Source organism: Diuraphis noxia, unplaced genomic scaffold (genome assembly GCF_037042655.1).
Source record: "Diuraphis noxia isolate RWA-SAM2 unplaced genomic scaffold, SU_Dnox_SAM2 contig0003, whole genome shotgun sequence".
In the NCBI taxonomy this organism is placed as follows: Eukaryota; Metazoa; Arthropoda; class Insecta; order Hemiptera; family Aphididae; genus Diuraphis; species Diuraphis noxia.
In genome coordinates, this window is record NW_028301713.1 from 4,506,831 (window position 1) to 4,517,504 (window position 10,674).

A 10,674-nucleotide genomic window follows, 5' to 3' on the forward strand; every position below is an offset into this window, starting at 1 on the left:
CAGCTAGTGGTTACATTTTATTTTTTCTTACCTTCATCCATTAATTTTTCAAAAGATATCAGTTAAATGTGAAATCATATTTTACACTTGTCTTCGTAAGAATATGAAAAAGTTAAGAGTTCCTGTACGCCTTATTGTACTATATTAATTTCTACTATTATAGGATCGTAAAACACTAATAAAGCCATATTGAACCATTAAAGAATTATCATGATATATTCTGAAAGAAACGTTTGTCAGGATAGGAGTCGCGGGGCTATTACGCCTTATGTAATAAGAGATGTTATAAAGTAAATTATGGCTATGTTGTACAAAAAGTTAAACAAATTCAACACCTTACGAGAGAGCTACTGCAGTTTTCGCGGTGGCAAACTATTACGTCGTGTTCAACGGTGACGGAAAAAACAAAATATAGTTAAATCCTTTTGGGCTATGGCTTAATATATAAATTATAATAAAAATAACTTGTACTTGTACATACTGGTATTTATAAATATAATATATGAGAAGGTAGTAAACTAGAGTGGGTACATACCACGTAATATACAATTATAAATTATAAATTATATATGATTAGAAAAGTAAATAAATAGATAGTTTCTTATATATTATTGTGCACACATTAAGTTTTTACAGATACAACTTATAAGTATAAATAATATAACTACCATTTAAATAATTAATATAATTACAAATCCCCACTAAAAATTAATCATTATAGTGTAGGTTAAATACATTGTATAGGTATAATATTTTAAAGATAGTTTACTTTTTACCGCCAATAATAGCTACTATTTACTAATGTCCATCTCCATACCATACTTTAACATAGTTATCGGGTTAGACATTGATATTCTTAATGTTCATTTTACATTTTTTAATGTATACAGTTATCTTGATAGGTATGTATTTATTTGCACTACAAAAAAATAGGTATAATAAATAGGTAGGTATTTAACATATTATTACAAGACACAAGTATAAATACAAACCGTTATGAATTTATGATACATTTCACTTATTTAACTTATGTGAGAAATAGATACACAATACCAGAATTTATTAGAAACCAGTGAGTCGATAAACGTACAATGAACAAAAATAGAAATGAAATATGGAATAAAATTATAAAAAAAAGTTAAAAAATAGTGATTGTCAGGCAAAAATTAAAATTTATAATAGCTATTTAACTAATGATACTCAATATAATGTCTTATATTATTATAAAGGAAAAAGGAAGGTGCATTGTTTATTCTAAAAATATTGTAAAATATATGGGTAACTAACATATTTTATCTTATTTAAGACAAACTAGAAAAGTTAGTTATTAGTTTTTAAAATTACTATATCGTTGACAATTAAATTAAAAAATGAGTAATGTAAAAATACTGATTGTCCAGCAAATATTCTATTTTACAATTTAATCTTACAATCAATTTTACTTGTAAATTGTAATCAGTACAATATATTAATAATTGTATCATGATGAATACTGTGAAGGTACCTATAACTTCATATCTCTATTATTATCATAAAGCTTAAAACTTTTATCATTATTTAGTTGTTGAAAAAGTTCTATATTATAATTAATATTTATATAATTCTGTATTTTTGTAAATCACAAACATGTTTGATTTCATAGAAATTTTTTTTATTGGTTAAGCATTGGTTATTAGCTTTAGCAAAAGTATTAGGTACATTTTTACAAAGTCACATGCATTGTACAATTCGAATTTTTAAGATATAAAATTATGTTTTGGTTATTTGAAAAAGGAGTAAGGACATATTGCTCCGTACGGGTTGTCAGGGATGTTGAAGTCTTTCCTAGCTTCATCGAAGTTTGGGAAATGGACGATGATGTATTTGATGGAGTAATTTTCATTACATGTTGGCTATAGGGGTGGATATGTCTTCGCCATAAGTTGATAAAAATTAAAACCTTCACTAGATTTCTTTTTGGTAAGTATTTATTAAATTATAGCAATGTGATATTAATATTAGGTGTATTAAAATAAATTGATTTCATAAATTCGGCATAAATGAATGCATAAAACATAAAAAAATATTGAAATTTCACAATATTTCCTTCTATCGGGAAAATTGCCAGATTTGGACCTGCACTCCTAACCAAAGACTATAAGATATAATGGACTTGAAAACGACATGATTGGTATGGATAGGAGGTTGACCACTAAAAGGTTCCTCACACTGTCTAGCAAAGCTGGTCACTAACTAGTTAGATAGTTAAAGTTAAGTTGGAACGCTAGTTTTTAAGTAACCTAACTTTATACCTTAAGTTAGTTTTAATTTATAATTTTGATACTGAACTAGTTGTATTGAAAGTGTAAAGTAATCTAATCCAACTCGTTATAAGCAATAAGTAACTATTTTTTTTTCATTTTATAAACCCAAATGTTCCGTAAAACTTTTAGTGCTGACTATTATTATCTATTGGCCATGGCATGTTAACCATCTAGAACTATATTGACCAACATGCATACATACACAAATATAGTATCATACAGTTTGTATATTTAATATTTTAGTATATGGCCTGTTAATAACTGATATTCCAATTTATTTTCAAGAAATAGAGAGGTAATTAGTTATTACCTACTTAAAACCTATACCTACCTACTTGAATAGTTGAATGTTGAATCATTTGATCAAATTTTCAGTTGTTAGTTACAATTTTGCTATTGTCAGTAATAATATTTAAATTAGGTACCGAGACAAAGATAATTAATTCATATAATACTTAACATATTTTGAACAAAAAATAAACTAACTTAAGTAACTATTTTCTTCAAACTAACTTTCAACTAAGTAGTTGGAAACTTGGAAAATTTTAGAAACTGACTTATATTCCAATTTAGTTAGTTTTTATATTTAAGTGATTTAAGTATGAAGTATCTATATAACTTTAACTAGTTGAACAAAATTACCAAATTGCCCAGCTTGGCTGTCTGAGCACCGAATATTTTTAGCACTATTGGTGGTTTTATTTGGCGTCACATATTGTATCTTAGTCTATGTTTTATATAGATGGCGTTGTAAGCTGCTCTCGGAGCCTATTACGACCTCTTGTAGTCTTGTCTCTTATACAAACATTAATGGCCACAGATAAATAGCTTGTTTCCAGTCCATTATACCTCTTATAACCATTATAGCTCAACCATTGAACATGACGCGACAGACGACGTAATAGCTGTGAATTCGGGGTAAACCGATAAAAATATTTCAGTTACCCGCGTTAGTGCGACAATAAAATATGGCATAGTCATAGCAGCCGCGGACCTGTTCATATAATATTAAAAAATATGATAAATTACAATACATAAACTTAATAATGATCGTGTTCCTGATGAATTTGCACAGCAGTCGCGCTTCAGTCAAGTCTTACCACAATGTTAACAGAGTTTCGGGAATGTTGTGCCGAAATCACAGTATCAGAAGTAATATTCTTTGAACACTATCCTGTCATTAATTAATCCAATTATTTAATTATACATATCTCAAATCGAACTATTATGTCATTGCTTGGTTTGTAATAATGTAATATATTGTTATTATTTTTTTGTCCTATGCATTTGTTATTGAGCTATTGACCGAATATCAAGTGAAATAACAGTAATAATATAATAATAATGGCAATATTCTTCATTTACACCAAATGGTCGGCGCGTTACTTAAGTCTAATTCTCGAGTCTTTTTTTGTTCTTGCTCGTGCGCTGGTGCCAACTCCATGGCTCTCTGTAACTCTGGTCCGTAGACTTTGGCCTGGTCTGGCGCCAATGTCAAAGCCAATTTGAGCTCATCGACGGCCAAGTGTGCGGTATTCAGCTCGACCAACGCTCTGCCTCGATTGTAATACGCCTCAGCTCGCCAACCCACGTTTCCATCGACCACCGGCACCATCAACTCCAACGCCTGCACATGCGCGTTAATTGTACCACAAGGTGAGAACATTTTATTTTTAGGTGTCCCGGGAGACCAGACTGTGGTGATCAGGGCCGGATTTCAGATGCGATCAACGAGTGCGACGGTACAGGGTACCAAATCAGGGGTGGCGCGGTTGTCTGCTTATATGTTTAAAAGGAGGGTAAAAGGCGCCGAAATAATACTTGCACTGGGCGCTGAAAAAGCTAGAGCCGGCCCTGGTCGTGATAAATACTTATTTTCAGATATTTAAATTTTAATTAATGATAAGCTTTTTTATTTTAGTAAATCGTGTTGCTTAATAAATTGGAGTGTATTCCAAAACGCAACATTCATAAACGCAATTCATAAAAATTATCTGCCTATAAATTTACATTGAAAGAGGGTAGTTCTAATGTTAGGCTTTACTCCCTCTTATACGCGCATTTATTTTGATCCTCTATATGTCCTATATACGCCTATGTTGGTAAACTATATCCGAGACATTAAGACAAATAGAATGAAATAATATATATTAATAATTATTTATAAAATTATGGCCCACGAGCAACCAATGACAACCTTTCAACGGTTTCAACCATTTATATACAAAAAAAATAAATACTAATTTCTACTTTTTCTATTATAATATGTAATTAAAGACAGCCATTATAATAATGCAAACAAATTAAATATTCATCGTGAGTCTCAAAATCCTTGAGTGAGCGACGTTTTAAAATTCAAATTCGGAAAATCATTCATAATACACCGTTACGAGATAATGTGAAGGTTCCATGAACATTTGAAGTCTCAAGCTACCATAATTAATTTAGGCTCTATGTTAATCAGTTACTCAGTTAGTCAAGACACGTTCGATTGTATTTTATATTATTATAAGTATTATAAATATTATATTACGATTCTTATTCAAAATTAAATGTGTTGCATATTGTTTACATACGGTTGTTGCATCTTCGACGGCTTTGTGATAGTTTTTTATTTGAATGTGGGCTTTAGATCTGTTCAAGTACAATATAGCCATTTTTGGACTCAACTTTATTCCATGGGAATAAGCGCTTAATGCTCCAATATAATTTAATTCTGTCATAAATGTACTGTTATAAAATAAAAGAACAAACTATTAGAAATGTAAAAATCAAATATTGATACCTCATAAATTATAAAATATTTATGAACTTCGAAATTTTATTATTTTAGTGGTAACGAATATGCATATTGTTATTAAAAACTTTTTTTTCATTTCTCTACCTATACCTATATGTAGTAAATGTAAATAATAAATGGTATAATAATCTTAAATTGTATATAAAAATGACTTCGGTACCACTAATACTTATATTTTTTCTACATGCAAAAAAAAATGTGAATAAAAAGTAGTAAATAGTTTTTTTAATTAAAAAAAAGTCAAAAATATTTTTAATGAACAATGACTTGGTCATGCCTATCCAACTTTTCAACTAATAGTATATGCCACTAATAAATAAGTATAATAAGTTACTCACTTTCCTTTTTTCAAACACCATTCGGGGTCATGTTCTTCTGGTCTTAAGTCTTCTTCTACAAATCCTGCAGCTCTTCTGGCGGCTGTTTGCTTATGTAACCACTACAGTATATAGATAACCGATTATATTATTTCACATTGGTCTTACATAATAATCGTAATAATACAACGATATTGTTAATTTACGTGAAACGTCTATACAGAATGTTATACCTCTTGCTCGTCAGCTTTTGTTGATTCTCTACTCGGAGTAGTAAAGTGTCTAGGTGTGAAATTTATTTCAATTGCTTTAAAATTTCTAGGGCTTGGCAATTGATATTCAGTCGGTGTGTTTTCTACCTCGTAAATCTTAATCGGTTGATCCGTTGAAAAATTGTCTTTATTTTTTTTTTCATTTATTCCTATATGAAATACACGAACAAAAAAATTGAAGTTAAATGGGTACGGAAAAAATAAGCATTAAACGATCTTAATATCTTTGTTCTATCCCTATATAGAACTGATTCAGGTTTATTTCCTCCTTCTCATTTCTTTGTTAATATTTTACAACAACCAATTTACTTATAATATTATTATCTATTTAATTTGTATTTATTTTAAATTTGAAATGCACAATTTTTTTAACATAGAAAAAGTACCCAACCAAACGGGGTTGCAATCTAAAACCAAAATGGAGTTATATCCCGAGTTGTGCCTCTCAAAAATAAATTATGGTTGCATCACTGTATATATCATCTCATATTCTCATCAGAATTTGTATGGCCATTTAAATGAACAATATATATACCTGCAAATGCGGCTAAACAATCGATCGACGAATTACAATTTGACCCTCCACTCTTTGTTAGGCTATATTATTATACATTTAAAAAAAACCCAAAAAATCACAGGGATCGTTGTCAACCATTATAAAGCTGTATGTATATTATGGTATCATAAGGGAAAATATTATATTCTCAGTAGATCTTTACCAAAAAGTTTCCCCACCTCCGCAATATTCAACCTACATTTAACAATAGCTATAAATTTATCATACAAATAATTTTCGTACTTTTATCGTATATAATTTCTGTTTTTGATTTCCACGAACTCAACTCTTTCAAAACTTTTTGTTTCTCTTCGTCACGAACACTTTGAATAAGTTGGTGTTCTTGGTTTTCAAAATTTATTTGTTCCTTGACAGCTAATCGGTCTCGTTCTGTTTTAACGACTAATACATCATAAAAACATCAATTAGTAATTAATTAATATATTGCAAACAACAAATCTATATCTGACTAGGTTTTTTCATTTAAACTAAACCATCACTAATGTTTTTAATTTTATTTTCAAGGGTCCTAAAATATTTACAATTTTTATATAGTTTTAATGAATCACCATCATTTTCAACAAGTTAAATTTGAATAATATGTTAAAAACAAAAATATAATATTAGCAATCAAAATGAACAAGAAACACAAATAAGTACATACAAAGTAGCAAGTCCTTATTTAAAATAAATATAAAATACAAAATTTATGATCAACAATAACTATTTCACACACTTTGCTATATATTATTTAAAAATTGTCCTGTTTTAATTTCTTTATACAGCAGGATGATTGATTTATCAAACAACACTTATTATTTCAAAAAGTATTGACTTTTTTCAAAATATTTTTTACATGGTTTCAAGTTGTTAAAAAACCAACGTTTTTATTAAAAAATTACATTTTTAAATATTTGTTATCCTTATCATTTTTTAAGTTTTTTACTTTTTTGAATGACAACAGAGTTTTGATTTCATATTCCACAGCAGAATACTTTTCTAAGTATTTCGATACATAAAAAGCGAATTTAGGGCTAGTAGTTTATGAGTTATAAGTATTTAAAGTTTAGACAAGCGGAGTAGTGATGGACAAACATTTTTCGGGGTAACCCCGTACCACTCCACTCTGCCAATCTTTTCAACTGCTATTGTTAAAATGTGTTAGAAGCCTTGTATTAAATTTCCAAGCTTTTTTACCGAACAAATAAATTTTTATCGATATTTATAGAAAAAAAAACTAAAAAAGTTGAAAAATTAAAATGTCAGTAAACAGCTCAAAACAAATTTAAATAATTTGAAAATTTTATCAAATATAGAAAATTCCTATATAAACATTCAGTGAAAATTTCAAGTATCTGCAGTCATTCGTTTTAGATTTTTAGAGTTACACCAAAATGAGAAAATTGCTAAATGTGAAATCCAGTGTTGTAAAAATTTAAATTTAAAATGCTCATAAAAATTTAATTTGAATTTCCAGTTGACTTTTTATTTGTGATAAAGATTGACAAACTTGTAAGGAATCTTGTATTAAATTTTCAAATCTTAGATTTAAAAAGAAATTTTTTATGAATTTCTAGCTTAAAATAATTTGTGAATTCTTGTGATTTTTACATATTTTGTCAAAATTCAAACTTTGAATGCTTATAAAAAAAAATTGTGACTATGAATTTCTTCTATTTTTTAGCAAAATAAAAATTGTAAAATACTAAAATAAATGTTATAGCATTCAAAGTAATAAACGCGTAACGTCCACCTCTACTGCATTTATATTAAAATTAATTTTACCAAACATATTCATACCAGCCTTTTGATGAGATTTATTCTTGCATTCTTCGATGATGTTATTCAAAATTTCACATTTTAACTTTTTTAGCTCCTCTTTTGATTTTTTTAGTGTCAAACATTCCCAATGCACATTATTTTTTTTTTGTAACTCAAATAAAACACATCCATTATCAAATGTACATTTACTACATTCTTCGTTAATTTCATCCCAGAGAATCGCTTCAAAAATATGCGGTAAACAGCTAATCTACACGCATAACATATATACATAACGATAATTCATTAATTATTGTTGAATATTTTACTAATTTTAATAAAATATTTTTAGGAACATATTAGCATCATATTTCTACCACAAAATCCGAGCGTTACTCGTTTGAAATTCGATTGTAAAAAATATTACCATTATGCTTAAATTATAAGATTACAATTTTTAAAATGGGTTCTGTCATTCAATTATACATAGTATAAATAAATTACGGTTCAAAAATGTTATCAAAATAAGGAAAACTTTAATGCCTAATTTTGAGAGATGAGTATTATTGCTGTTAACATAAACATCATGTATGCCCTGTTGCTATAAATATAAAAATAAATAGTTATTAGAAAGAATCGACGAATGTAATTAATTAAATATATTGTGATCAATTTAATTCTTATCAATTTAAAAAAAAACATTTTACTACCTATGGTTATTTCATATTTCATTTTTATATAATGTAAAAAATTATTTGAACAGTTAACGATGCTGCATACCTAGTTAATTAAGTTTTTCAGCTATTTCTTTTACATACTGTATAATATTTATATTATATAAAATACAATGTACCTAGCTACCTAAGTAGGTACCTACACTACCTACCTTAGACGCTAACCACGCTGTGTAAAATTACCCACAATTGTATCTACTATCATTATAAATATAGAATTTACACTTACTTTTAAATATTTATTAGACGTAAGAATATCAGCATTTTTCTGTGAGATATGTGGAATTTTAATTTGTAAAAACAATTTACACTCAGTTTGCCACCAAGAAAAGTCTTTTACGATGATAGGCATTATTTTAAATTTAATTTTGGACCTATTGATTTTCTCTAAACATATACGACGTCTACCTACATTTTTAGACAAATAATTGTAATCGTCAAACAATTGTTTGTTACCATGGTGTTGATAAATACGACAGTGATACCTGTAACATTGATGATTAAATATACAATATTGTGTATAATATTATATAATATTATATTGTATATATTTTAATCAATGCCTGTAAAAAATAAAGCAAATGAGGAGGAACACTCATAAGTACACTATATAATATGGTGTGATGACTCGTTTTATTACTTTAGAAATGTTGTGTAAAGACGATGCAGCATGTAAAGAAATTAATTATCACTTTCAATAAAAAACAGCAAAAATAAAATTACACATTTGGTCATTAATTTCGATAGATATTTGTTTCCTAAAGTCAAAGCGTTTTTATTAAATATTTAACGTTTATAATTTATACATATAATATGTATTAAAATATTTATATCTGCCTAATATAAAACGCAATAACACACTCAACTACTCTAGTTTTAATAATCAACGTTTATAAAATAAATATACATTAAGAATATTTAATTTCTGAAATAACTAATGGAATATGTTTTGACTAATCATAAAGATACAACCGTAATAAATCAGACCTTTAACCTAATCGAAACAATAACATACCGACCATTATATAATATTAAGCAGGGTATATTGTAAAGCGTTGTTAGCAGTGTTTACGATATTGAGAAAAAAATGTGTGCTTTTAGAAGTACACTTTTATGTTGTTGATAATGTTATAATTATATTAATATTACGGGCGAAGAGGTTGGTGAAATGGTTTAAAAATGGTTTTGAAAACCACCGATATCAACATTTTTGTGGGAATTGATTTTACAATTTTAAATATTACATGTTAAATTATATTACTAGTTTTATATATTATTTTAAAGTCTATTACCTTATCGGCACTTGCTTACGCTTAACAAAGGCATAGTTACCACGTACTTGTATGATGTATAGTATTATGTATATTGTATAATACACTATTTATATGCGTTATAAAATTATAACAATATAATAGGTATGCGGGCCTTAGTTTCTTTCGATTTAATTCCATCTATAATTATATTACAAATCGTCGGCTTTCTACTCATTGTACTGGTATATTGTATTCATATTTGACGTATAATATTAGTTTGAGAGTGTACCTTATATCTATAGCGTAATGTTTATATTATTTAAATATGCATGCACATTTTGGTAAGTAGTATAGTATAGGTATAATAGGTATATTATATATAGTTATACATATTTATACTGTACAGGTACGTCAGGTACATAGGTAGGTATATGTGAAATGTATGTATGGTTTTTGTGTGATGGTCCAATTGGATTTTAATCATTTATTTTACTTTTATATTTTTATATTTCATAATAACCTGCAATAAAAATAAATTATTGTACCCACAAAACATATACCTAAATAAAATTTGATTTGAATGTTTTATTAGATACATTGTTACATACCTAATCATATTTATTATTATTCATATTTCGTATATAAATAATGATATTTTAGTACAGTTAAGAATAGTGA

General features: G+C 27.5%; 1 protein-coding gene across 2 annotated transcripts; it reads right to left on the reverse strand.

Moving 5' to 3' along the window:
* Positions 1–3,540: 3,540 nt before the first annotated feature.
* On the reverse strand, positions 3,541–10,513 carry LOC107173777 (dynein axonemal assembly factor 4-like). 2 transcript variants are annotated; one of them, XM_089224541.1, is made up of 8 exons: positions 10,386–10,513; positions 8,973–9,228; positions 8,049–8,280; positions 6,492–6,650; positions 5,654–5,841; positions 5,442–5,542; positions 4,880–5,033; positions 3,541–3,930 (listed from the first exon to the last, which is right to left on the reverse strand). In XM_089224541.1, exons 1-8 carry the CDS (start codon positions 10,478–10,480, stop codon positions 3,661–3,663), a joined length of 1,455 nt encoding a protein of 484 aa, XP_089080667.1. In that variant the 5' UTR covers positions 10,481–10,513; the 3' UTR covers positions 3,541–3,660. The 2 variants fall into 2 exon arrangements, with proteins under 2 accessions (XP_089080667.1, XP_089080668.1); XM_089224542.1 differs by having other exon boundaries at positions 10,036–10,392.
* Positions 10,514–10,674: the final 161 nt, after the last annotated feature.